The 27,910-nt window shown below is 45.9% G+C and overlaps 2 protein-coding genes across 3 annotated transcripts in view; one reads left to right on the top strand and one right to left on the bottom strand.

The window, feature by feature from the left end:
* Positions 1-27,910, bottom strand: part of FBXL13 (F-box and leucine rich repeat protein 13) — a 229,336-nt gene that overhangs the window by 115,727 nt on the left and 85,699 nt on the right. The window contains exons 10-11 of the mRNA XM_006137531.4: positions 7,802-7,854; positions 6,614-6,714 (exon numbers count right to left, since the gene is read on the bottom strand). Of these exons, the coding sequence (XP_006137593.1) occupies positions 6,614-6,714; positions 7,802-7,854 (154 nt within the window). The remainder of the gene's footprint in view (positions 1-6,613; positions 6,715-7,801; positions 7,855-27,910) is intronic.
* The window catches only part of LRRC17 (leucine rich repeat containing 17), a 39,862-nt gene that overhangs the window by 8,872 nt on the left and 3,080 nt on the right, over positions 1-27,910 (top strand). For both annotated transcript variants that reach the window (XM_006137529.4, XM_006137530.4), the window contains exons 2-3: positions 18,799-19,691; positions 22,085-22,240. In XM_006137529.4, coding sequence (XP_006137591.2) covers positions 18,926-19,691; positions 22,085-22,240 — 922 coding nt within the window. In that variant the 5' untranslated portion in view covers positions 18,799-18,925. The remainder of the gene's footprint in view (positions 1-18,798; positions 19,692-22,084; positions 22,241-27,910) is intronic.

Below are 27,910 nucleotides of genomic sequence, written 5' to 3' on the forward strand. Positions count from 1 at the left end.
CTTTTATTGTCAGTTCCCACCACCTTCTATTTACAAAGTTTACAGTCAAGCCTGCCAGCTCCTCCGTCTACCTGGGAGCACACTCAGCCACACCCTGGTTTCTTGCTCCTCCTTGCCCCCTCCTGGCTTCATTCCTCTGCCTTATGAAGCCCACAGCTGTTTCTAATAATCCTTCAGGCACAGGCTTGCTCAGCTGTTTGCCATCAGCCTCTTTAGCCAGGCTACAGTGGCAGAGCTCTGGCTTAGCCAGCAGTCTGTCACACGCCAATATTTAAAAAGGGCTCTAGAGGTGATCCTGGCAATTACAGCCCAGTAAATCTAACTTAAGTACCACACAAATTAGTTGAAACTATAGTAAAGAATAGAATTGTCAGGCACATAGATAAACATAATTTGTTGAGGAAAAAGTCATCATGGTTTCTGTAAAGGGAAATCATGCCTTACCGATCTACTAGAGTTCCTTGAGGGTGTCAACAAGTATGTGGACAAAGGTGATCCAATGGATATAGTGTACTAGGGATGTTAAGGACTACTTGACTAGTCAACTATCCAATAAGCAAATGCTAATTGGATAGTCAACTAGTCGCCCTCCCACCCCCACTGCCTCTATCTGATAGAGGCAACAAGAGAGTAAGGTACTTACAAGTGGCAGTGTAGCATGGAGCCTGGGGCCCGCAGGGGAGTCCCCAGCTGATCTCAGGCTCAAAGTGGCAACACATCACGGAACCCAGGATCAGCTAGGCATTCCCCAGCTGACCCGGGACTTCACGTGGCACTACCCCTTTGAAACGCCACCACAGTGTTCAAAGGGGCAGCATGGCACGGAGCCCAGGATCAGCAGAAGGCAACCCAGCTGACCCCGGGCTCCATGCAGCACTGCCGCTTTGAAACGGCGCTGCGGCATTTCAAAGGGACAGTGCTGCAGGGAGCCCACGGTTAGCTGGGGACTCCCCAGCTGACCCTGGGCTCCAAGTGGTGCTGCCCCTTTGAAATGCCACCACGGTGTTTCAAAGGAGCAGCTCCGTCCTTTCGACTAATCGAATAGTCAATGCAAAAATTGGACTATTAGATTAGTCAATTACACGATACTTAACATCCTTTTAGTGTACTTAAATTTCCAGAAGGCCTTTGACAAGGCCCGTCACCAAAGGGTCTTAAGCAAAGTACACTGTCATGGGATAAGAGGAAAGGTCCTCTCATGGATTGATACGTTAAAAGACAGGAAACAAAGGGTAGGGATAAATTGCCAGTTTTCACAATGGAGAGAGATAACTAGAGGTATGCCCAAAGAGTCCATACTGGGACCAACTCTATTCAACATATTTATAAATGATCTGGAGAAAGGGGAGAAACAGCGAGGTGGCAAAATCTGCAGATGATACCGAACTGCTCAGGAAAGTTAAGAACAAAGCAGACAGTTAAAGAGTTTCAAAAGGCTCTCACAAAACTAGGTAATTGGTCAACAAAATGGCAAATTAATTGTAATGTTGATAAATGCAAAGTAATCCTCATTGGAAAAAATTATCCCAACTATACATACAAAATTATGGGGACTAATTTAGCTATAACCACTCAAGAGAGAGATCCTGGAGTCATTGTGGATAGTTCTCTGAAAACATCCACTCAATGTGCAGTGACAGTCAAAAAAGCAAACAATGTTAGGAATCATTTTAAAAAGGAATAAAGGATAAGAGAGAGAATATCTTATTGCCTCTATATAATTCTATGCTACACCCACATCTTGAATACAGTATACAGATGTATACAGATGTATACAGATGACCAGGGCTCGCTGAACCACGGCGAGCCCCGCTCGCCAGCCACGCTGTCTGGCAATCTGCGCATGCGCAGATTGCCCGAACCCGGCTCTTCCAGGTTGCAATCTACTCGCCACGGGCAAGTAGATTGCATAATTTGTCGAGCCCTGCAGATGACTCATCTTGAGTAGTTTGTACAGATGCCTCATCTCAAAAAAGATTTTGGAAAAGGTTCAGAAAAGGGCAAAGAAAATGATTAGGGGGTTGGAACAGGTGCCATATGAAGAGAGATTAAAAAGACTGGGATGTTTCATCTTAGAAAACAGGAGACTATGGGGGGATATGACAGAGGTCTATAAAATCATGACAGGTTTGGAGAAAGTGAATAAGGAAAATGTATTTACTTGTTCCCATAACATAAGAAGTAGGGGTCACCAAATGAAATTAATAGGCAGCAGATTTAAAACAAAAGGTAGTTTTTCTTCATTCAGTGCAGTCAACCTGTGGAACTCCCTGCTAGAGGATGTTGTGAAGACCAGACTTTAACAGAGTTCAAAAAAGAGCTAGATATATTCATGGCGGTTAGGTCCGTCAATCCTTATTAGCCACGATTGGTAGAAATGATGTCCCTAGTCTCTGTTTGCCAGAGGCTGGAAATGGATGACATGAGAGGGATCACTTAACCCAGGGGTTCTCAAACTTTGTGTTACCGCGACCCCCCTCTAAGTTGCTGCAACTCCCCCCAAGTTGCTCGCGACCCCCGGGGGGCCAGGACCCACAGTTTGAGAAACATGGACTTAACCTGTTTTGTTAACTCCCTCTGGATCATCTGGCATTGGCCACTGTTGGAAGACAGGATACTGGGCTAGATCAACCTTTGGTCTGACCCAGTATGGCCATTGTTATATTCTTATGTTCACTATAGTATTCATGTTCCCCAGAGTCATGACCCTCTGTAGCAGAATGGTATTGGTGGCCTTGGATACTAGTATGATAACAGCCCCATTGTAGATTTCCCCGCTCCAAACTGATTTCTCACTGAATGGTAGCTGTCTGACGTTGCAAGCTTCCAGAGGGCTATTGCCTCACATTTCTTCATGGTCATAGCGGGTCTCATTTAGGTATTGTGGTGCCTCAGCACAGGGGAAAGCCATTTGTAAAGTTCCAAGAAAGTGGTCTTTTACATTCGGAAGTTTTGCAGTCCTACCAGTCTGAGTTTGTCTCATGGCTCCAGAACCAGCATTCCACTGTGTCCACAAGATTGACTGGCAGTTGCGCTAGCACCACAGCTTGCGTGAGCAGCAACTCCATGCCAAGCTGAGATTTGTTCTCATTCTCTTCCTGGCAGAGCAACATAGATACACTCTCCAAGTATTGCACCATTAGGCGCACCACAACACACATCAGCATCACAACTGTCTGCTGCAAACTAGGCTTCATGCTTGCTCTGGTATAGCATATGCGTGGGCAACCAGGGCACAAAAAGGCATAAGCACACTGCTACCCATTGATCTGATGCAAGGGGAGAGGGACTAGACAAGTGCATTATGGAACAATGATGACATGAGCCCACAACCTCCCACTGCACAGTTTTGGTACCAATGGGCACCGGGAGGAGAGCCCAGAATGCAAAGCTAAAGAGTGCATTGCTCTCTGAGTCGACAGTAGGCTCTCAAATGAGGCCATGCTACTTCAGACTACATTTGATTCTTCTCTGAAGTGAGGACATGGACCTTCGACTTTGCAAAACTGAATGCTCAGAAATTGAACATATTGGATTCAACCTTATCTCATAATGTAGAGATGGTCTTTGTGCTTGCTTTCACACAATCCTTTGGGCAGCACATTTTTTTAATGTCTCCAAGCAATATTTGGTTCAGGAAATATGGCTACTCTAAATACACAGTTCTCTGTGAATTTTTGAGTATTGTTTTGCCACATCTCAGACTAAGGATATGTCTACACGACAGTGCTATTTCAAATTAACTTAAGCTAATTCTAAATAATGCATCTATACACAAAGACTATTTCGAAATAGTGTTTTGCTATTTCGAAATAGCGCATCCACACGGAGCGGACCCTGAACCAAAGTTAAGGCTGGCCGGAACCAATGCCGGCAGGGCATCGGGTTAGGACTTAGTGTGTGGGGCTCCTGCCTGAGGCTAACTGAGCTTCGTGCTTAAAGGGACCCTACCCCCACCCCAGACAGACAGTTCTCAGGGTTCCCCACTTGCTTGATTACCTCGATGAAGGACAGCAAAGCAGTCCTGTCTTGGAGTGCCCTGAGTGCCCGCACTCGGGACACCACAGCACTCAGCCACATGGAGCCAGAGCTGCCCCTGAGCATGCTAGTGCGTCTCATGGGGTCATTGCCATCAGCCCAGCTGCACGTGCTGCAGGCTGCCATCCAGGGGATCCATCAGTCAGGATCCAGGAGGCCCTGAGGGAGAGCGTCCACCCCGGGGAGCCTCCCCGGCCCTCCCTACCGGAGGCTTGTGCCCCATTCCTCCCTCACGTCCTTCCACTTACCCCTCTTTAGCCCTCCTTCCTGATGTCAAATAAAAGACACATATATTCAAAAATAGAAACTAGGTTTATTGAACAAAACTGGGGGGGGAGAACCTCTGGGAAGCCTGGGAAAAGGAGGTAGGAGAGGGGAAGAGAGAGAGTGGGAGAGGGGAGGGGGAAACCTGGGAGGCGAGAGCTGGAATGGGGAAGCAAGGGGAAGAAGGGGGAGGGGAAGCTCAGGGCTCAGGGTTGGGGATCTCGCCGGACCAACCTGACTTTCATGCTAACCTGCTCCTAGGTTCGCATGTGGCCTTTGGTGGCCAGGCTGGCAGCTATCCTGCCACAGATGGCCGCATTCCTCCGTCTAGTGCGGAGATCATGGACTTTGGGGGCATCCCCCACAAACCTGAATGAGGTCCATGATCTCCTCCCTGGACCAAGAAGGCGCCCGCCTTCTCCAGCCCCTGTCAGGTTCCTGCGAGCTGGCAGACTGCTCCTGGGGAGCAGTGGAGGGCTGGCTGCCAGTGGCTTGCTGGCTCATGTTTTGGGGCCACTGGGTCAGGGGCTCCGGTGGCCACTGCTGGCTCTTGGCTGGCAGGCTTGGAGCTGGCACAGGCACCGTGGCCAGGGTCTATCCCTTTAATGGTTCTGGGGCTGGGGGAGAGGAGAGTAAATTTTCCTGGTTGTGCCTAGAGTGGCCACCAGGGCTCCCTGGGAAGGGCTGGAGGGCCCCTATTTTGAATTAAGTGTCTACATAGCACTTAATTCAAAATAGCTATTTCAAATTTGGTGTTACTCCTTGTAGAATGAGGTTTACAAAATTCGAAATAAGGGCTCCACTATTTCGAATTTATTTCGAAATAGCGGTTTGCCTGTGTAGACACTATTAAAGTTAATTTGAAATAACAGCAGAATTAACTTTGTAGTGTAGACATACCCTCAGTGACTTCTTTCTACTTGTGCCTGAATGATTGCTGTACACTAATGACACCCAGAGTAGGCTCAAGAGATCAATGAGAATCTGCGCATCTTGTGATTAGTTTTTCTGGATTCAAGTCGCAAACAAAATAATTCCCACTGAATTTTTTTAAACCCACTATTATGTCATAAACAAAGTCAAAATAGATAATCTTGAACAAAGCCATTCTTTACTGTTTTAAGGAAATAAAGGACAACACATAGAGCAAATAGGACATATAACTATAATATACTTGACTACTTTTTTAAAAACACTAACCAAGCCGTTCTGAATATATCTCATTCAATAGTTTTGCATAGAGAACACATCTAAACTGAGTATCTGTCTTCTGTCTATAACTATCAAGACTAGACCATAATATTATGGAAGTATCTGAAACTTTACCTGAAAAAAATCAGTACAAAATAAATCTCTCCTCACTGAATAGATAATTATAAAGGAAATGGTAGTCAGTATATTGAATTCACTTACAGTTCCTTCCCTTCTCCAGGAGTCTTCCATACATATTCAGAACAGATAATCACCCCCTTTTACATCCATTGATACCCAAGACCTTACATCACAGCCATTACCTTTTCTGCTGAGGTGACAGGGCTTCTTTCAGAACCTGTCAACATCACCTTTTAATCAACCAAATTGGCCAGTGATAATATATATGAAGGGCTGAGTGCCTTTTTTTCAGGAGGTGTGCTTCTAATACATTCACATTTGGCTTGAGAGGGGACAGTACAACATGAAAGCTTAAAGTTTAACTTTATTCCTCTGCTTTCCATTGCAGTGCATCACCACTAAGCTATTGAGATGGCTAAAAAAATGACCCCACGCGGAATACTAATACATTCCTCTTTCACAGACTACTGGCAATTTAACTAATTACTAGAATGTACAGTACAAATCAGGATGGTAATTTCTTAACGTTTAGCTCAAAATTGCACATTCATTTTGTGCCTTTTTTTGGTAAGTTTTCCTTTCCATCAAAAGAAAGCAAAGGCTTACTATAATTTATAAACAAGAAAGTTGCTGCTTTTCTGATTAGTGGTCTACACACAACCATTTTAAACTTGCAAGCTAGTTGCACAACAATTAGCAACTGTGTTGCTTATCCAAAGGAACTTTGATTAGCAAGCTCACAAATTTCTGAAAAACTTAGCAAGGCCTATAAGCTAACAGTGTAGATATTTTACTGCAATAAAAGAGAAAGGAGAAAAATCCAAACAATATAAATGGCATTTTTACAAAGTAGATAGAATCCTGTAAAATATTCAGAAAGAGTTATATTTCTTGAAATAACATTAAAGTTCATTTTTTCATAGAGTACATATGACTTTTTGTTTCTTACTTATTTAAATATAGGAAGAGATATTTTTACCTTGACAACAGTCTTAGTGTCCCATTAGTAATATCTGTGTAAGACAGATTTAAATAGAGAAGAGCTGGACAACCTTCTGATATAAGTCTCATTGATTCATCCTGAATAGTAAACAAACAAATAAATAAAAATAATATTTGTCAATGTATGTCAAATTAGGCTTTGTTTGCATTTTAGTGTATGTAAAGTCTCTTCTATGCTGTAGCAGAAAAACTAAATTAATTTCTTTAAAGCATTAAATGCAACAGTACAAATAAAACATCTCTTAAAATGTTCTAAAGAAAAACACTATACTACATTGTTTACAGAATTATTTTTGTTGATTGTAAACATGACTATTTTTATGCACCCAATTCAGGCAGGCGCCTAAGAACCAAGTAGTCCTAATAAAATCAGTTGTATTATTCACAGGCTTAAGTGTTTTGCTTAATCAAGACCTTAGTTAGCATATATAGACTTCCTAAAATCCAGGCAGTGTGCTTTATTAAGTATTCATACCAGTCCATCAATTATAAAATACTCACTTGTACACAACCTTTCTTTTTAATTTGAGTTAGGGATGTTAGCATATAGCTGTTTAAATGATTAAATGTTTATCGGTTAATCTGTATCAAAGGCAGCAAGGCGGGGAGGCTGGAGCCAGTGCCTGTGGGGAGCCAGTTTCCCCCACATGATGGTTCCTGTGAAGCCACATGCCCTCCTCTGCTGCCTCCTACAGAGGCAGCATCACAGGGGGTTAGTGCTCAGGGAGAGCCATCTGAAACGCATCGGATCCCATGGAACCACTTGCTCCCCACCCATGCTGCTGCTTTCAGGAGCCATGCAGAGCCAAGGAAGGCAGGGAATATTGGCCTGCTTTTAAAATAAGAAATTACAAATTGCCATTAAAACAATCTCATTTCAAAATTAAGTTCATGTAGAAAGTATTCTTCATCAGAAAGGGACTTATGAAAACATCAAACAGAATTACCAGGAGCCAAATAGGTTTGAAAACTATTTAGGAAAACTAAAAGACAAAATATATTTCCCATGAACCACAAGGAATGCTTCACCTCCAGACAACAGGAAAAAGAAGAGATTGCCATGATAGCTCTGTTTTGAAAATCCCACACCTCCTCTCCCCTCCCCCCCACCCCCACACACATTCTATACAATTCGAATTATGTGAAGAAATATGATAGTACTTACATTTAATCCTTTGCATTCAGAGACATTTAGGTCTTGCAAATTTTTACATTCACCTAAAATAAAAAATAAACTTAATATTGGAGTTAAAGATTAAACAGTTGTAATTCTCTGCATCAGATCAGAGGTCCATCTACCTCAGTGTCCTGTCCCTGACAATGACCAGCACCAGATGATTCAGCGAAAGTCCAAGAGACCAGGCAGAAGATATTTATGGAATAACTTGCTCATCAGAAAAGTTGTTTCCAGCCTCCTACCAGTTTCTGCAGAGGAAGGCAAACCACAGCCTGTGGGCTGCTTTCACCCATCAGACCTTTTATTTCAGCCCTCAAGCTCTTGCTGGGGATCAGCGTCAGGAGCTTGCCCCACTACAGCACTACAGCTGAGAAATGGGACTCGTGGAAATGGCAGCACGTCCCTCCTGTACATGGAAACAGCCAGGGGGCTCTGCATGCTGCCCGTACACTAAATGCTGTCCCCGCTGCAGCCAATGGGAGCTGTGGGAACAGTGCCTGTGGACACGACAGTTTGGAGAGCCTCCTGGCCATGCTACTCAATAGGAACATGCCATTGCTTCCAAGAACTGCTGGAAGTACGTGCTGACAGAGCTTGCACCCCAGGCCCCCTCCCATGCTTCAATATCCTATCCCAGCCCTGATCCTCCTCCAGCCCTCTGAACCCCTCAGTCCCAGCTTGGTGAACTGCTCATCCCTAGCTCCGCCCCTCTTGCACATCAAACACCTCATCCCTGACCCACACCTTCAGCAAGAGCTCTCATCCCCTCCCACATCCCAACCCCCTGTCCCAGCTTGAAGCCAATTGTGAACTCATTTCTAGCCCCACTTCAGAGCCCTCATCCCAAACCCCTAATTTCATGAGCATTCATAGCCCACCATGCAAATTTCATACTAAGATCTAGTCCCCAGGCCAAAAAGTTTGCCCACCACTTAACTGGTAACTGGCTTATCTCCTGAGGCACAGTGATTCATGTCCAATATTACATTAAAAATTATATTAAAAGAAAGCTAACTTTATAAAGTCAAGAACTCAAAAGTCAGGCAAAATCCAAAGGTGAAAGTAAGCTGGTGCGTCCCAGCGTGGCACACTGGTAAAAGACTAGGGCTCTAGATGCTTCCAGTGTAGCAACAAAAATCACTTGTGTCACTACACCCAGGGCAGCACAGCTACAGTGTGCCCAGGCTCCAGCCCCACTGCTCAGATGGCCAGGTAGCAGAGTTACTGCCCCAGCTGAACCCAAGGATTCAGTGGCCAGGCAGCATGTTTGTTGCACCCCAACCAGCCCCAGGAATCCAGCATCTGTGTAGCATGGTCAAAGCGCCCTGGCCAGCTTCAGGGTTCCAGCAACCAGGCAGCATGGTGGCAGCACTTCCAGGCCCAAGCTCCCCCCACACCCTCCACCCTGAGCCTCCCACACCTTGCAACCAGTGTTCCCTGTATGCTTGTGCAGCCACTCAGGAGAGAGTCCAAATGCTGTCCAGCAGATTAGCAGAGCACCCAGTTAGGTTTTGGGTTTCTATTCTTGGTGCATAGTAGTAAACATAAGAACATAAGAATGACCATACTGGGTCAGACCAAAGGTCCATCTCGCCCAGTATCCTGTCTGCTGACAGTGGCCAGTACCAGGTGCCCCAGAAGGGGTGGACCGAAGACAATGATCAAGCAATTTGTCTCCTGCCATCCTTTTCCAGCCTTTGACAAACAGAGGCCAGGGGCACCATTCCTTATCCCCTGGCTAATATCCTTTTATGGACCTAACCTCCATGAATTTATCTAGATCTTTTTTAAATTCTGCTATAGTCCTAGCCTTCACAGCCTCCTCTGGCAAGGCGTTCCACAGGCTGATGTGCACTGTATGAAGAAGAACTTTCTTTTATTAGTTTTAAACCTGCTACCCATTAATTTCATTTGGTGTCCTCTAGTTCTTCTATTATGGGAACAAGTAAATAACTTTTCTTTATTCACCCTCTCCACACCACTCATGATTTTATATACCTCTAGCATATCCCCCCTCAGTTTCCTTTTTTCTAAACTGAAAAGTCCCAGTCTCGTTAGCCTCTCCTCATATGAGACCTGTTCCAAACCCCTAATCATTTTAGTTGCCCTTTTCTGAACCCTTTCCAAGGCCAAAATATCTTTTTTGAGGTGAGGAGACCACATCTGTACACAATATTCAAGATGTGGGCATACTATAGTTTTATATAGGGGCAGTAAGATATTCTTCATCTTATTTTCTATCCCTTTTTTAATAATTCCTAGCATCCTATTGGCTTTTTTGACTGCTGCTGTACAATGCATAGACGTATTCAGAGAACTATCCACGGTAACTCCAAGATCTCTTTCCTGATTAGTTATAGCTAAATTAGCCCCCATCATGCCTCAGTGCACATAAAAATTATTATGCACATATGTGGAAAAAATCCACGCATGGATGGAAAAGATTAGAGGACACATTACTCCCAACCCCCTGTCTTGAGCTCCCCCATACCAACACAGCTGGTTTTTAAAATGGCTCCCCTTGTAGACCAGTTCCTGCCTAGCACCCTGTACTACTGTCTGTGATACAGAGGCAGCAGTGCAGGGTGGCAAGGAGCTCCCCAGCAATGATGCAAGATTGCATTGGCTGCCGGCTCCGCTTAGGCTTATTAGTTAATCTAGTCGACTACTCATAGAGTATGTCTACACTACAGCGTTATTTTGAAATATCTTATTTCGAATTAACTATTTCAAAATAAGTTATTTCAAAATAACACGTCTACACACAAAATGCATTTCAAAATAGCATTTTGCTATTTCGAAATAGTGCGTCCATCCTGAGTGGACGCTGAATCGCATCAGGTCAGGACTTACTTTGTGGCTGTGTCCAGACTCAGGGGTTTTTTCAAAAAAAGTAGTCTTTTTTCGAAAAAACTTCACCTGCGTCTAGACTGCAGCCAAGTTCTTTCAAAATTAAATCGAAAGAACGCGGCTTTTCTTTCGGCGGCAATAAACCTCATTTCACGAGGAAGAACGCCTTTTTTCGAAAGTGCTCTTTCGAAAAAAGGTGTTCTTGAATGCCAACAGGGCTTTTTAGAAAGAGAGCATCCAGACTCACTCGCTGCTTTCTTTTGAAAAAGCAGCTTGCTTTTTCGAAAGTACTGCTTGCAGTCTAGACGCTCTTTTTCGAAAGAGGCTTTTTCGAAAGATACTTTCGAAAAAGCCTCTTTCAAAAGAGGCTTACAGTCTAGACATAGCCTGTGTGGCTGCTGCCTGAGGCTATCTGAGGCCTGTGCTTAAAGGGACTCCCCCGGGCAGCTGGTTCTCAGCTTTCCCTGCTTGCTTGCCTACCTTGATGACAGACAGCAAAGCATTTTGTCTCTGCGTGCTCAGGTTGCCCTCACTTGGGACACCACAGTACTCTGCAACATGGAGCCAGAGCTGCCCCTGGGCACTCTGGTGCTTCTCGTGGACACTTTGCTGCGAGCCTGGCTGCACTTTCTGAAGGCTGCCATCCAAGAGGTCCATCGGGGGAGCTGTCAGTATCCAGGAGGCCCTGCGGGAGAGCTTCCATCCTGAGGAGCACTAAGAGCCTCCCTAGTCGGCCCCACTGGGGGCTTGTGCCTCATTCCTCCCTCATATCCTCCCACTTAACCCCCCCCAACCCTCTTCCTGATGTAAAATAAAATACACATTTTTTTCATAAACACGAACTGTCTTTTTTTAACAAAACTGGGGGGGGAGGCAGAATGAAACTCTGGTGAGACTGGGGAAAGGAGGTTGGGGGAGAGAGGGTAGGAGAGGGGAGGGGGAAACTTGGGAGGAGGGAACTGGAAGGGGAAGCAAGGGGAAGAAGGGGGAGGGAAAACTCAGGGCTCAGGGGTGGGGGTCTCCCCGGGCCAACTGTCTCCCGGAACCGCAGATGCGGGGGCCTCTGTGTCCCCAGGAAGATGGAGAGGGGATGGAGGATGAGAAGGCGATGGAGGGTGAGGAGGGTGTGGAGGGAGAAGCAGGAGGGGGAGAAGGAGTGGGAAGAGTGGTAGTTGGGGAGGCAGCAGGTGCTGGAGTGGCAGGAGGCAGCACGCTCTGCACCAGGGTCTGCAGGTGTTGGCAGATAGTATGGTCTTCTTGCACCCAGTTCTGAAGGGTGCAGTGCAGGGCTCACAGTGTCCCCAGGTGCTGCTGTCGGTACCCCTCGACTGCACAGGTGGTCCTGCGGAGCCCTCGAGAGCAGGAGAATGTCCCAGGAGAGGTGGTGCGCCCTGCACACATAGCTGGTGTGGCTGTGGAGAAACAAGAGAAGTGGTCAGCTATCCCTGCGGACACAGTAGGTGAAGCCCAGCCCCCCTCTGCAAAGTGAGGATGACCATTTCCTGCACCATCAAAGCCAATGTGCTTGCACACAGGCCATGTTCAGAATGTCCTGCTATCCCCAGAAGTGGGAGCTGCCCCGGGACCACACCCATGCTCCTGCGCTGTGTATAGTGTGGCTGAGGTGGGAGGAGATGTCCCCTGCCTCTGTGTAGAATAGCCTTGTAGAGGGAGGGCATCCTGCTGTGTCCCACCCTGGGGTCAAGGGCATGTCATGTCTCTTCACACACGTGTGTGGCTGCCAGCTGGGACCACGTGACCAGGGGTGGCATGGCACATGCTCACACGTGCACATGTTGCTGTGTGATCCGTGGTCAGTAAAGCCCAGGTGCACGGTACCTGGTCTCCCTCCCCACCTCCCCAATAAGGGGACAGTGATGGCACTCACACGTTGTTGCCTCCCAGGATGACACTGGTGACGGGTCTGCTGGAACAGCTCGGGGGTCCTGGCTGCATGGCACGCTCCCTCTGGGTTCCTGGCGCTCCTCCTTCATGCCCTAGTCAGGGCCCTCTGCTCCAGGATTGATGACCCCCAGGGTGGCACAGACCAATGCAGTCCAGGACGTCAAAATAGAGGCAGGTGTCTTCTCCTTTGTGGGAGCTGCACTGTGTGGCCCTGGCATAGGCCTGCCACAGCTCCTTCAGTTACATGCGCACGTGCTCCTGGGTGCGCATGTGGCCTTTGGTGGCAGGCTGGCAGCCATCCGTCTGTAGATGGCTGCCTGGCTCATGGTGGGGCCATTAGGTCAGGAGCAGCGACTGCTGGCTCTGTGCTGGCAGGCTTGCAGCTGGCATAGGCACTGTGGCCAGAGTCAACCCCTTAAAGGGCTCTGGGGCTGGGGAAGAGGAGAGGAGAGGAGTATCTTGGTTTAGCCCAGAGTGGCCACCAGGACACACTGGGAAGGGCTGGAGGCCCCCTATTTCGAAATAAGCGTCTAGATAGTGCTTATTTCGAATTAGCTATTTCGAACTTGGCGTTATTCCTCGTAGAATGAGGTTTACCAAATTCAAAATAAGTGCGCCGCTACTTCAAATTTATTTCGAAATAGCGGTTTGGCTGTGTTGACACTAGAAAAGTTATTTTGAAATAATGGCTGTTATTTCGAAACTAGCCAATTAGCCCCTACTAAGATGGGATTTTCAGGTCTCTCCTCCACATCAGTCTTCTCTCCTCAGCCTCCGGTCTCTCGCTCCATCTCTCTCACTCTCTCTCCTCCTCCTACTGCCTCCCCCTTTCTCTCTCAGCTCTCCTCTGCCTTCTGCCTCTCTCTCTGTCTCTCTCTTTCTCTTCTCCCCCTCCTGCCTCTCACTCTCTCTCTGCTCTCCTCTGTCTCCATCGGGGATGCATGCTCATCCAGGCCCCGCCCCCTGGGCGTGTACGTCACCACCCCACCCCCCTTCACCTCCCGCCGTGGCACTCGGCTGACTTCTGCACTGTTCAGCCAGGCCGCCGCGCAGGAGCAAGCGGCACAAACAGCCTCTCTCTCTCTTCTCTTCCTCCTACTGCCTCGCCCTCTCTCTCTCTCAGCTCTCGTCTGCCTCCTGCCTCCCTCTCCGTCTCTCTCTCTTTGGGTATGTCTACACTACAAAGATAATTCGAACTAACGGACGTTAGTTCGAATTAACTTTAATAGGCGCTACACTAGGGCTCCGCTAGTTCGAATTTAAATCAAACTAGCGGAGCGCTTAGTTCGAACTAGGTAAACCTCATTTTACGAGGATTAAGCCTAGTTCGAACTAGCTAGTTCGAATTAAGGGTTGTGTAGCCCCTTAATTTGAACTAGTGGGAGGCTAGCCCTCCCCAGGTTTCCCTGGTGGCCACTCTGGCCAAAACCAGGGAAACTCGTCTGCCCCCCTCCTGGCCCCGGACCCATTAAAGGGGCATGGGCTGGCTACGGTGCCCGTGCCAGATGCAAGCCTGCCAGCACCCAGCCAGCAGACCCTGAACCTGGCACGGATCGAGCCAGCCACCCGATGCCCCCCAGCCCTCCCCCTCTTCCCGGGACCAGGCTGGCGGCTCCTGGGAGCTTGCCCGGGACCGCAAGAGGTGGGCACCCACCTGGGCTAGTGCAGACATCGTGGACCTCGTCCACGACCTCCGCACTAGGCACAGGAAAGTGGCCAGCTAAGGCAGGAGAGCTGCCAGCCTGGCCACCCAGGAGCAGGTGTGCAAGAGAATCAAGGGAGTCCACTCAGACCCCCGACCCTGAGCCCTGAGCTTACAATGGCCGTCCTGGGTCAGACCAAAGGTCCATCTAGCCCAGTAGCCTGTCTGCCGACAGCAGCCAACCCTAGGGACCCTGGAGGGGATGGACCGAAGACAGTGACCAAGCCATCTGTCTCGTGCCATCCCTCTCCAGCCTTCCACAAACTTTGAGCAGGGACACCACTCCTACCTCCTGGCTAATACCACTCCATGGACCCAACCTCCATGACTTGATCTCACTTCCCTTTAAACTCTGTTCTAGTTCTAGCCTTCACAGCCTCCTGCAGCAAGGAGTTCACAGGCTGACTCTTTGCTTTGTGAAGAAGAACTTTCTGTTACTAGTTTGAAGCCTGCTACCTATTCCTTTCCTTTGGTGTCCTCTAGTCCTTCTTTATGGGAACTAATGAAGAACTTTTCTGTATGCACTCTCTCCACCCAACTCCTGCTTTTAGAGACTTCTATGCTGTCCCCCCTCCGTCTCCTCTTTTCTAAGCTGAAAAGTCCCAGTCTCTTTAGCCTCTCTTCATATGGGACCTGTTCCCAACCCCTGATCATTTTAGTTGCCCTCCCCTCTCCCACCCTCTCTCTTCCCCTCTCCCACCTCCTTTTTCCAGTCTCCCCCAGTTTTGTTCAATAAAGACAGAGTCAATGTTGGAAGAAACGTTATCTTTATTTTGTACATCAAGAAGAGGGGCTTGGGAAGGGTAAGTGGAAGGAGGTGAGGGAGGAATGGGGTATGAGCCCCCGATGGGGAGGACTGGGCTGGCTCTGCGGGCTTCTGGGGGTGGAAGCTCTCCTGCAGCCCCCCAATTGCCCCCTCTCCCCAGATGGCAGCCTGCGGCAAGTGCAGCCGGGCTGATGGCTGAGTGGTGTGATGTGCCCAGTGTGGGTATTCCAGGCAATCCAAGCCAGGACTGCTTTGCAAGCGGGGCATCCCTGAGAACTGTCTGTCCGGGGTGGGGGTCGGGACCCTTTAAGCACAGCCCTCGGCTAGCCTGAGACAGCATCTCCACGCTCTAAGTCCTCCTCTGATGCCCTGCCGGCACTGCTTCCGGCCATCCTTAAGCCCGGTTCAGGGTCCACTTAATGTGGACATGCTAGTTCGAATTAGCAAAACGCTAATTCGAACTAGTTTTTTAGTCTGGATCCGTTAGTTTGAATTAGCTTAGTTCGAATTAACTAATTTGAACTAAGTTAGTTTGAATTAACGTTGTTATGTAGACATACCCTTTCTCTTCTCCCCCTCCTGCCTCTCACTCTGTGTTTATCTTCTCCTCCTCCTGCTGGCTCTCTCTCACTCTCTCTCTCGCTGTCCTCCGCCTCCTCTGTGTCTCCTCCGTGTCCTCTGTGTCTGCTCCACTTTCCTCCTTTTGAATCCGGCACCCTTTCCTGACACAGAAACGCACACTCATCCAGGCTCTGCCCTCTGGCTGTTCCCTCTGGGTGGCGCTGTTGCCTCCCACTGTGGCGCTCGGTGACTTTTCTGCCACTCAGCCGGGCTGCCGCATGGGAGCAAGCGGCGCAAGCGGCCATTTGGGCCCCACACTCCACATACAGCACCTCTGTGCTGCATGGGGAGGACAGATCCCAAACAGCCACTTGTGCCACTTGCTCCCGTGTGGTGGCCTGACTGAGCAGCGATGGTGATTGTGACCCACTTCACCAGAGGGATGGGTGTCGTGTCTCCAGAGGGCGGGGGCGAGCCAGACACATAGCTCCAAAAAGTTGGCCTTCTTCATGCAGAAGTTTTGGAGCCACTGCTGGTCGTTCCACCACTCCATGACCAGCCGGTCCCACCAGTCAGAACTGCTGTTGAGCCTCCAGAAACACCTCTCCACAGTGGGCTGCGGATGCCAGAATGTAGCTCCTGCACCCAGTGAGAGGATCTTCAGAATGAGCTCAGGATCTAGCTCAGTCAGGACCAGGAAGGCAGCTGGCACCTAGTGTTGCAAAAATTGCAGGAAGGCCACGTGGGGACATTGCATGCCCTGGGGCAGCTCCGGCTCCATGGCACCAAGATAAAAGCTGAGGCGTCCAAAACAGCAGGGCAACCACTGCAGGCACTGAGAGAGCTTTGCTGTCCCTCGAACAGGTATGCAAGCACGCAGCAGAAGCAGAGAAACACCTGTCCAGGGGGGTCCCTTTAAGTGCATGTCTCTGCAAGGCTCTGGCACCAGCACTCGGAAGCAACTGGTGACCTAAAGCCCTGCCTGAAGTGGTTTCGGGTGGCCTTTTATGTGAATTGCTTTTTTGATGCGCTTTTGTGTGTGGACACTCTCTTTCGGAAGAAGTTTTTTTTGGAAGATCTCTTTCAAAAAAAGCTTCTTCTGAAAAAAGCCTACAGTCTAGACATAGCCTGAGGTTCAGTGGGAGAGGGGGAAGATATAAGGAGCCATAGGGAAACCTAGGGATACAAGGGGGGGAACTAGTGAAGGAAGTCATAGGGCTTGGGAACATCTGAGGTGTTCCATGAGGTTTGTTTCACTGAGTGGGCATGGAGTAGTGAGTGTTATTTAGAAACTGTAGTACTGGGTACATTTCAAGAGGTGAAACCTAAAGAACTGTTTGGAGTATTTTGGGGTAGCTAACTGTTGTGGAAGTTGATGAGTGTCTCAAGGTATGGAATAAGGATGTTAAGTATTATGTAACTGTCTAATCAAATAGTCGATGCATTTCTGCCGTGGCGGTGTTTCAAAGCAGCACTGCCACATTGAAGTACCACCTTCTTCTCCCTCCCTTGCTGCTTTTATCTGATAGAGGCAACAAGGAGGGGAAAGCGAATAGTCGACTATCCTGTCAACTAGTCCTTAACATCAGTACTATAGAATAATCAATAATGCTAATAAAATGATGTTGCATAGATAAACTGGGATTTATACACTGTTTTGATTTATATTTAGTCATATGTAGTATTTTATAAATATAAATGCAATAAAAAGAAATAAAACATTTTTATTATACAAAACAAACCAAGAAATTCACAAAAAAAATAAAAATATGTCAGAAGGTTCTAGCTATAATATGCATTTTTAAAAGATGTGTATGTGTTTTACTAGAACAAGGAGAAAGCTGGCAGGTGCAGAAATAAAATTGAGAAGATATTTGCAGACTTTTCCAACAAAATAATTATCTCCAGGAGCACCATAAAACTTTTTAATTTTAGCAAAAAGCCTTATATTGTACTTTTAAAGACAACCTTTTTCATTTTCTATTATAAAACTAAGAACTAAACTTTGGATTTCTGATCCAAATAAAGAAATATTACAAATATGCCAGTGATAATGATATACCAACATATTTCTACCCTTTAAAAACTGTACTTTTTGGGTGCATCCACATTAGCAAAAAGAATTCTTCACTTGAGTTAAGTAACACAAAGCAAAATCTCATTGAAGATAAGACAGTTCATAGGTCTCACATAAGTTGTCAGATCAAAAGTAAATTATAGGCTTTCCCATAGTCTCTATCTTGACCTGGTAACCCGTGTATAAACTATAAACTACCTTCAATAGAATTTTACCTAATGTTAGTTAACTTAAGAACGTATCTTTTTCCTAGTAAAGGCAAGGCTTTTGAGACCACAATGATGGCTTAGTGATAAACAAAACTACAATAAAATGGTCTGTGTTCAAAGCTGGGATTTGTTCAAAATTCTCAGATCAACAAGGACTCTGCACCCTGAAGAGACATCCTGCATAAGATCAGGAAAGAGGGAATCATGCATCATTCTGCAGCTGACTCAAAACAATACTGAACAGGCTCCAGAGGGAGTAATATCCGCCTCTATTCAGCCAGCAAACAGCTGGAATCATGTAAGAAGAGTAAACGCCAGATAATGAGAAAACCTCAGAGTTTAACGTGTCTCTGACAAAATAGAATTATTATCACAATATATACTTAGTCTATACACAGCCTTGAACAGGGAAAGTACAAAGCTGCATCACCCCAAAGGGATCTCTAGGATGGATTATGCCTCTGCAGAAAACTTGGGGAGTGTACCTCCTTTACCATCCCTTAAGAAGGCAGGGCATTCTCCATTCTCCCCAGCTGGCCAGCTCCTTTGGGATGATTTGCACTTGTATGTCCATGATAGCAGGAATGGTGACTGTGCTTGATTCTTCTGCAGAAAGATCCTTATGCCCTACCCCTGAATATACGTTTGTACATAAACAAAAGCCAGTTAGAATCTAGCCCTGTATTTTGACTGTTTACTAAATTTAATCAAAGTGAATGAAAGTAGATCATAGAGAGTATGAAAACAACTAAACAATAAGAAGTGACCTTAATGTCTCTGCCTGGGAAATTTTCAAGTTCTAACTGAAATCTAGCATGCTGGCCCAACTATTTTGTAACAGTTCATTCTAAGTACCAGTCTTTATGAAAACATCTATTTTACACTTTTTAATATTCCACTTTCCTTCCAAAACAGGGAATCCATACACTCCAGCTGTACCTCCTCCATTCAGAACAATATTAGCTCCAAACTCAGATTTCAAAGGAATACTTTGACTGTTCCTGCTGTCACAGAAAGTAATTGGGGCCAGCTGGATGTCAGAATGAAAGTGGTTACTATTATAATACTACTTTTCTTTTGTAAAGCAGCCTACTTTAGGAAGACAAGAAATGGAAGTTTGAGAAACAAAGCAAATAATGGAAGGGCAAACAGTTTAAGAAAAGCATCTAGTACTATTAAACGTTATGCCCCAGGCGTCCCCTGTGATGTGTATACTTATCTTCATGAGAAATACATAGATTGCCAAGAAAGAAAACTGACTTTTGTGTCTCGTGATTGGCCTGAGGATTTAAGACACATGCTGCTAGCAAGAAACAGGATTCGGAAACTGAAGAATAATATGTTTTCCAAGTACAAAACATTAAAAAGTCTGGATTTACAACAGAACGATATATCCAAAATTGAAAGCGAGGCTTTTTTTGGTTTAAACAAACTTACTACACTCTTACTTCAGCATAACCAAATTAAGATTTTATCAGAAGAAGTTTTTATTTATACGCCCCTTCTACGCTACCTGCGTCTTTATGATAATCCTTGGCATTGCACCTGTGAGATGGAAACTCTTATTACAATGTTGCAGGTTCCAACGAACAGGAATTTGGGAAATTATGCCAAATGTGTATACCCAACAGAACTGAAAGATCAAAAGCTAAAGCAGATTAAGGCTGAACAGCTATGTAGTGAAGACGAAAGACTGGACCCCAAAAATATAGTAGTAGCAAAGCCTGGAGCTATCAAACCAGAATTTGATTCCTCTCTTTGTCATATTTATGTATTTCCCATACAAACACTGGATTGCAAACAAAAAGGTTTGTTTAATTATTTTTAATTCAATGACAATTTTTAATGTTCTTGCTTTTTTGCTATTATATTTCTTCTCAAGTTACAGAAAATCAGTACAGTTCTAGAAAGTTTTTGCTTTAATTTCATTTAATTAGTATCAACAACTTCTTTGTTCTTGTGTTTATAACAAGCATAATTGGAATTCTTGCAGTATTTCATCTCCATTTCAGAGCCCCCACTCTGCAAGAACTCCTACATGTATTTCATTTTATTAACAGGAATACTCCAACTGAAACCAACAGGAATGCTCCTAGTAACAAAATTAAATGTTTAACTTATTAACATGTTGGAATTTATTGTAGGGTCCAGTTTTATTCCAATAACACTACTTTTACATATGCCAATAAATTTATTTAAAAAAATTATAGGTTGTTACAAACTGACTGCGCTGACAGTAAGCACAGAGAGCTCTTCCTCTCTGCAGATGCACAAAGTTAGCTATAATTTGACAGCAGGCAGCTGCCAGCAACACTCAGAGGCCCCAGAAAGGGCCAGACTGAATGGAAAGGCATTGTGGCCCCACCCTCTGTGTACCAGGTTTCCAGCACAGTGGAAAGTATCAGCTGTTCCTTTTGAATAGCTATAGCAAGTGTTCTGTCTCCAGTGCCCATCAGATTTCAAAGTTATAATGCTTCCAGGTACTGCCACCAGGAAGAGTGCTTCATTTCTGTACCAAATGCATCTCAGGCTGCTAGGAGCCATAACTGAACCCTGAGGGTAAACAGTTGCCCATCTTGGAGACATGAATATACAAGTGCACATTTGTCCATGATAAAACTACTAAAGAAAAACTAAAACAAAAATCTGATGAGAACTGTTCCCTGGTTAAACCCATTGCAAATTGCATTCTGTTCATGCTTCAGCTTTACAAAACATAAAATTAAAAAGTACAAAGATGTTTAAGTAACCTACTTAGGGAAGATTTTGCCCAGTTCATGCAAACTACAACCTGCAGTGCCTGACCATTGCACTTTGTTTGCTATTATTATCTTGTAACACTCTTGCCAAACTGCTCTGCTATTTTCTTCCATTTGCATTACTGTGACTATATATTTATATAACCGCTTTTATTGTGTTCTTGTCCTCTACCCTTGATTCAGGAAGACTCTGTCTTTGCTGCTATCCATATCAGCTAGGATAGACAAGCTCAGAAGTCAATATCAAGAGCCATGTAATGTACATAAATTAAAAGCTTGAGCCTGTGACCACATGGTGTACACAAGTGGTTCCCAATCTTTTTATGGCTTTCGGAATTCAGGGTCAACCAAAATCTACCCTGCCCCTTCCCCAAAGTCCTGCCCTGCTTTCTCCATCCCTCCTGCTCTTTGTATCACTTGCTGTCCCACAGCCCCAATCACTTTTACTGAGCTGGGGCAGGGAGTTGAGGTTTAAGGGGAGGGTTGAGATAGAGGAGAGGATATTGGTGTTGGCTCAGGGTAGGGATGTAAGCGACTAACTGACTAGTCAGTGTCAGCAGCGTGGGGAGCCAGGTGAGAGCTGGTCTGCCAGAGGAGCCAATTTAAAAACCAGTTCCCCTCACGGACTGGCTTCCTGTCGCCCAGCACTGTTGCCTCTGATACAGAGGAAGCAGCATGGGATGGCAACAGCCCCTGTCCAGGGCGAGGAGGGAGTGTCTGAGCTCCTGGACCCGGCATGAGCTGGAACTGAGCTGGGCTGCCTACCCACCTGGCTCCTAATACGTTTTAAATGCAGAGCAACAGCAGGGGTAGGTCCTGGACCTGGTGCAATCCAGGACTGAGCATTGCTATTGGCCAGCCTGCTAAAAATTTACTGGGAGGAGGGGGGAGGAGGGAGGAATATATGTAATCTATAGCATTAAACCTATAAGCTTTTGCTTATCAGTTAATCAGTTAATTGACTATACTATTACAACCCTACTTTACATAAGGGTAGTAACTATAGTATTTTCACTGGTCTTAATACATAAAATACATCCATTTACAATATACTAGAATAAAGAACAGAAATTATTTCAGATGAAATGTGAAAAGAGACAGTTAAGTTAAGCTGTTCCAGTCAAGAGGAGCTGCATGAGAAATAACTTTCCTGCTAACACTGTGAAAAGCCTGAAAATGGTCCAAGGGAGGTCATATTTAGATGAACAGAAGAAGCAGGAAAAGAAGTAGAAAGAAGCAAGATATATGAGGTAGTTCTGTGTTTTCCCAGATGCTTAGTAACTACTTCCCAATTGTTATTTTTCTGAGAGCTACACCCCTTTTTAGTGCAAAATGCAAAAAACACAAGGCTTCTTTATATCCTGGCACAAATTGCTCTTACAGTGACATGGAAGTGGTAGAGATGAAAGATGATATAACATCCATCTTTTCATTTTTTTAAGAGTTAAAGAAAGTTCCAGGTAACATACCTCCAGATATTGTAAAACTTGATTTATCTAACAATAAAATCAAACAACTACAAGCCAAGGAGTTTGAAGATGTTAATGAACTGAAGACCTTAAACCTTAGCAGTAATGGAATAGTTTACATAGATCCTGGTAAGAATAACTTTCTATATTTGTACAAAAATAGTAAACTGTGCTTTATTAATTATTAGCATTGCTTATATCTTTATCATCTATATATCAGCATTGTGGGCAATCCCACTGAAGTCAAAGTAGCAAGCATGGATTTTGGTGTACTCTTAATTTTAAGGAATTTTAAGAAAAGGAGCAAAAATAGAATTTTAGTGCCAAATAAAATTGTACGTTATTTGTTCAGTGTGTGTGTGTGGCAATAAACAGATGACAAACAGAAACAAGGAGAGAAAAGAAAGGAACTCAGACAAAGAGTAGATTGGTTTCTGTTGTAGCATTCTGGAAGCATAGTAACAGTGGACAATAGTGATATCAATAAAATAGTGTTCAACAGGTCAAAAATAATACATTGCTAGACTCCTTAAACTAAGACTTGTGACCGCAAAGGTTGGGTTCTTCTCTGAAATGTGACTGTAAAAGTGGCATTGTTAAATACCATGTCTATTGTCTTATACTGACTCCCTATCAAATGTACTCCATTTATAAATCTTTTTTGTCTTTATAATTAGCTGTCCTGGAAAACTTAACCTGAGTGAGAATTGACAGTGAAATTAGATTATCTCCTCATCCTTATTACCAGTAATATATAAGTCAAATCAGGGATTTACAGATATCTCCACAACTCTACTCTCTTCATATACACACAAACCTTACCTAAATACAAAAGTAAAGTCTCAGAAGGGAAGACATGTTAGTCTGTAACTAAAACAACTTAAAAAAAAACAAAAAAAAACAATGGTTCTGTAGCACCATAAGAGACTAACCAAAAAATATAGACAGCATCATGAGCAGGACTGGCCCACAACATTTTGGCACCTGAGGCAGGGAGCTCAAATGATGCCCCCATGCTCCCTCGCTTTGGCCAAAACTTTGAAAGGTTTCAATTCTGCCACCATCTCTGTGCATCTAGAGCAGAGAGAATACATATGCACCAGCAACAGACACAATTTTCTACACTCTGGGTGTGTCTAGACTACAGGGTTTTGTCGACAAAAGTGGACTTTTGTCGACAGAACTATACCTGCATCTACACTGCCTCTGAGTTCTGTTGAAATAACGTCAACAGAACTCAGCAGTTTTGTCGATGGCTGTAAACCTCATTCTACGAGGAATAACCCCTTTTGTCGACAGAGTTCTGTCGACAGAAGGCGTTATTGCATCTACACTGTGCTTTGCGTCCACGCTGTCATGTCGACAAAGCGGCTTGCTTTGTCGACAGAACTGGATGTAGTCTAGATGCTCTTTGTCGACAGAAGCTTTGTCAACAGTACCTGTCGACAAAACTTCTGTCGACAAAAGCCTGTAGTCTAGACATACCCTCTGGGTCCTAGTGGAGCCTTCCCCCCCTCCTCCCCACAGTCTGGCACCTGAGGCAACCGCCTCAGCTCCCCTCGTGGTAAGGCCAACCCTGATCATGAGCTTTCCTGGACACAACCTACTTCTTCAGAGGACAAATATGGAGCAAGAGGCACAGAGCTTCAGATAAAAACCAGAAAAAGAAGGGAGAGGGGGAGTGAGTTACAAAAGTAAAGCTTTACTGGTATAGTTAAGGTAGTACAACTCCACCTAGCGTAAACATAGTTATATCAGTATAAAAGTGTTTAATTCAGGGGTCGGCAATCTATGGCTTGTGAACCACAAATTGTCACTAGGGAGCCAGATATGGCTCTTTTGGAGCTTCAGCTCAGCCACCCTTCTGCCCAGTTCCCCCCATAGCAGGAAGTCAGCGCTGGTGCTACAGCCTTACGGTTCCCCACGAAATTGAAAAGCCAGCTCCAACTTCCTGCAGCATATGGGGAAGGGAGAAAATCCCAAGCCTCCCTGCCAGATTTGGTGTGTGGGAAACAAACTGAACCAAAAATGGCTCTATGCACTGCCATTTTTCCTTCCCCAGCTGGGGGACCAGCCTAGGAGGAACACACTTCCTGGAGGCTTCCCCTTTGCTCCAACTGTCCAGAATCCATGAATGAGAGCAGCAGGAGGTCATGTTACATGGTGCCTGTGACTCAGCATTAAAGTAACTAAATGACCTTCCCACCCGTTCGTGCCCAGATCTCGTACCCCTACTCCCTCCCTCACTCCCCCTGCTGAGACCCAGCATCCCCAGCTTGTTCCTGCCCCCTCCCCCTGGCCAGACACCCTGCCCCTAGCCTGCTTCTGCCCCCACCCCAGACACCTTACCCCCTGCCCACTCTTTCTCCCTCTCTTACTCCTGTCCCCTACCTCCAGCCAGACACCCTACCCCCAGTCCACTCCTGCCCCCTCACCCCTGGCCAGGCACCCCACTACCAGCCTGCTCCTGCCACTTACCTCCCACCCAGACCTCACACTCTCCTACACCCCACCTCTTGCCCAGATCCTGCACCCCATTCCCACTCACTGGCAGCCCTATCCCATACACTTAACCTTTCGTTTTTGGCCCCACCCCAGAGCCTAGGGGGGGCCCACAAAATCCACTAATCCTGAAACCCCAGAAAAATAAATCTGGCCTGAGGCCTTGAACCTCAGCTGTCCCTGCCCCTTCCCCATCATGGGGCTGAAGCAACAGGGGAGTGAGGTGTTTCAATTGGGAGCCACATCAATGAGGTTTGGGGATGGGGGGGGGGGTGATTTGCTTCTCACTTGTGTGGTCTCCAACTGATTATTTTGTGGGGCAGTGGCCGCTGATCCAAAAAAGGTTCCCCACTCCTGCAATAAATAAAGACAATGTTGAAACCTTTTGTGTTGGACATAATATTTTACTTTATTTAAAAAAAGAAACCTGGCCAACAAACCCTCAACTGGAGCCTAGCCCCCATCTGGCTGTAGCATCATAACACTCCTGCACACACTCCCACATGCCAACTCTGAGACCATCATACACCTGAACCCCCAACCCTGAACCCTCATACTGCCACATCTCCAGACTCCTGCACTCCCACATCCCCAGTCCCCTGCCATAAAACTCTTGCACCCCCCTGCACCTCAACCCTGTGCCCTGAGCCCATCAAAGGCCTGAATCCCCTGCCCATAGCCCCTCACACCCCTACATCCCCAAACTCCTGCACCCCCACATCTCCAGACTCCTGCACCCCCTCATTCCCTGTCCCTTGCCATAACATTCCTGCACCCCTACACACCCCAACCCTGTGCCCATCATATAACCTTGTCCCCAGGCTCCTACACCACCACATCCCCAACCAATGCCATAATAATGACAGAAGATAGCCCAAATGAGTGCATGAAGCTGGATCTGACCAGCTATGATGTAAACTTTAAAGAAATGTGCAAAAAGATGCAGCAGCAGAAATACCATTAAATAAAGTCTGTGAGTACAATGTTTCATGTATGCTATTATTAATCATTATGTCAATTATCAAGAATAAGAAGTTGTATATTTTCAGTCATGCAAATGGGCATTCTTATATGGGTCTTTATTGACACCTTTTTCTGAATTTTGGTTTGAAAAGGTTGCCGAGCCCTGGTTTAGTGGCATAAATTATACAAGCATAAGGAACCTTTGTACCAGTATAACTATGTCCACATTAGACATGCATATCATTATAGCTATTTCAGTCCCAAAAAATCATACCCTTAACCAAAATAGTTATACTAGTACAAAATCCGTGTACAGACCACTCACTTGGGAGGTCTCATTGACTGTATAGCTACAGCTGAACAACCTCGTGTGTAAATCAAAATCTGAGTATAATTTGAAGACAATGAATTGCAAAGGGATCAATGAATTTTTGATTTGGCTTGCAGAATCTATATTACTGATAATAATAGGTATGACACTGATATAACTGATAATTCTCTCATAATGCACACTTAGATTCCAGCTCACTATCTCTTTGCTGTGATATCTCTACTGTGCTATCAGGATTAAAGAAGTAGAAAAAATTATATTTTTCAGCAAATTAAATGCAAGTGTCTCTGAATACACCAGATCCCTTGTAAAGACTTATATGCCACTTTTCAGAGTAGGGATGTTAACTATTGTTTATGTGTGTAAAAGTGGAACTGCTGGACATTTTAGTGGTTACATGTTAACATGCATGGGAAGGCCAAGGGGGAGCCAGTACTTGGTGGGAGCCAGTTTTTAAACCTGCTCCCTGTGAGCACCAGCTCCTGCCTTGCGTCTGCCCCTACATCTGATAAAGAGGCAGCAGTGTGGGAGCAGGTGGCTTTGTGGGAGCCAATACATGCAGGGAGCTGGTTTGAAAGCTGCTTCCTGTGTGTACCAGCTCCCACATACCCACCTCATTACCCTGCACTGCTTTCTATCAGAGGCAGCAGCATGGGGGGGGAAGGTGGCTCCGTGGGAGCTGATGCTAGTGTGGAGCCGGCTTTTAAGCCAGATCCCCCCAATCAGCAGCTCTCTTCTGCCCCCTCATACTGCTGCCTCTGGGGAAGGTGCAGGAGGGCAAGCAGCTCCATGGAGCCAGCTCCCCGTGCATATTGGCTCCCACCTGCCTGCCCCGCCCCCTGTACTGCTGTTCCTCGAACACCGGCTTCAACCTGCCCCCTGTGCTGCTGCCTCTGTGGGGGGCAGGGACTCTGCGAGAGCCAGCACGCACAGGGAGCCAGCTTAAAAGCCAGCTCCCCACGGGCACAGGCTCCCAACTCCCCCGCTTGGTGCCTCTGATACTGAGGTGGTTGCGTGTAGTTGTTACAATTAACCAATAAGCTCTAGCTTTTTAGTTAATCATGTATCAGAGGGGTAGCCGTGTTAGTCTGAATCTGCAAAAGCGACGAGGAGTCCTGTGGCACCTTATAGACTAACTGAAGTGTAGGAGCATAAGCTTTCGTGGGCAAAGACCCACTTCGTCAGATGCATGTAGTGGAAATTTCCAGAGGCAGGAATAAATATGCAGGCCAGGATCAGGCTGGAGATGACCAGGTGGATCCAATCAAGGAGGATGAGGCCCACTTCTAGCAGCTGATCTGGAGGTGTGAATTCCAAGAGAGCAGAAGCTGCTTTTGTAGTTAGCAAGCCATTCACAGTCTTTGTTTAATCCAGAGTTGATTGTGTCAAACTTAAAGATGAACTGTAGCTCAGCAGTTTCTCTTTGAAGTCTGGTCCTGAAGTTTTTTTGCTGCAGGATGGCTACTTTTAGATCTGCAATTGTGTGTCCAGGAAGATTGAAGTGTTCCCCTACAGGTTTTGTATGTTGCCATTCCTAATATCAGATTTGTGTCCATTGATTCTTTTACGTAGGGACTGTCCTGTTTGGCCGATGTATATAGCAGTGAGGCATTGTTGGCACATGATGGCATATATTACGTTGGTGGATGTGCAGGAGAATGTACCAGTGACAGTATGGCTGATCTGGTTAGGTCCTGTGATGGTGTTGCTGGTGTATATATGTGGGCAGAGTTGGCACCGAGGTTTGTTGCAAGGATTGGTTCCTGAGTTCGAGTTATTATGGTGCGGTGTGTAGTTGCTGGTGAGAATATGCTTCAGGTTGGCGGGTTGTCTGTGGGCAAGGACCGGCCTACCTCCCAAGGCCTGTGAGAGCGAGGGATCATTGTCCAGGATGGGCTGAAGATCACTAATGATGTGTTGGAGAGGTTTTAGCTGGGGACTATAGGTGATGGCCAGTGATGTTCTGTTGGTTTCTTTCTTGGGCTTGTCCCGTAGCAGGAGGC

This window comes from Pelodiscus sinensis, chromosome 1, assembly GCF_049634645.1.
Source record: "Pelodiscus sinensis isolate JC-2024 chromosome 1, ASM4963464v1, whole genome shotgun sequence".
Classification (NCBI taxonomy): domain Eukaryota; kingdom Metazoa; phylum Chordata; order Testudines; family Trionychidae; genus Pelodiscus; species Pelodiscus sinensis.